We start from the raw sequence: 720 nt of genomic DNA, 5'->3' as shown, positions 1-720 counted from the left end.
TCTTCAGCAACAGGGCAAGATCATCGCATTAAGACCGATCTTACCTCAAGGAATCTCGCAAGTCGGGGTTCGTTGGGCATGTGTTCGGACAGGTTAGTCAGCAGCACGGCCAAGTTGAAGCCGATTTCCTTGGCCGGGTTGTGGAAGCGCTCGGTGAACTCCACGTAGTCGATCTTGCCGTCGTGGTTCGTGTCGCAGCACATCAGGAGGAAGTTGATCTCCTCGCTGGCGGAGAACGAGGGATGTTAGGATGATTTACGTAGACTACGTGTCATGGATATGTACTTCTACACTGTACTTATGTATCATGGGTATGTTGTTCCATATTATTCTTATGTGTCATGGATATATACTTCTGTGCCATACTTGTGCGTCATGGATAAGTACTCCCACTTAGGTATCATGAGTATATACTCGCAAACACAGATATTCTAAGCACTACACAGTGTATTCGTGTAAGTAGAGAAATGTACCAATAAAACACTCATACAGTAGATACAAAAGATGTAACGTAATCAAAAGACGTGTTCAGAAACGCAACTCACGTGGTGTAGTTCTTCTGCTGTTCCATCTTCTCCTTGAACTCGATGGGCGTGACAGTGCCATCTTTGTTGGTGTCGAGTTCCTGTGGGATGAAGAGGACGTCAAGATCCCGTCCTTTCGTTGCCTTGGTAACCCATCCCTCTTCCTATTAACGTTGTAAAATAGTTATCCTCCTCC

General features: G+C 45.7%; 1 protein-coding gene across 1 annotated transcript in view; it reads right to left on the bottom strand.

Moving 5' to 3' along the window:
- The window catches only part of LOC119592110 (ryanodine receptor-like), a gene marked incomplete in the record, with an annotated part of 20,940 nt that overhangs the window by 13,640 nt on the left and 6,580 nt on the right, over positions 1-720 (bottom strand). Inside the window, 2 exon segments of the mRNA XM_037940930.1 lie at positions 45-225; positions 546-625. Coding sequence (XP_037796858.1) covers positions 45-225; positions 546-625 — 261 coding nt within the window.

The sequence above is a fragment of the Penaeus monodon genome, chromosome 29, assembly GCF_015228065.2.
Source record: "Penaeus monodon isolate SGIC_2016 chromosome 29, NSTDA_Pmon_1, whole genome shotgun sequence".
Lineage (NCBI taxonomy): Eukaryota > Metazoa > Arthropoda > Malacostraca > Decapoda > Penaeidae > Penaeus > Penaeus monodon.
The sequence above is the reverse complement of the archived record's forward strand: the minus strand, read 5'-3'. Positions and strand labels throughout refer to the sequence as shown.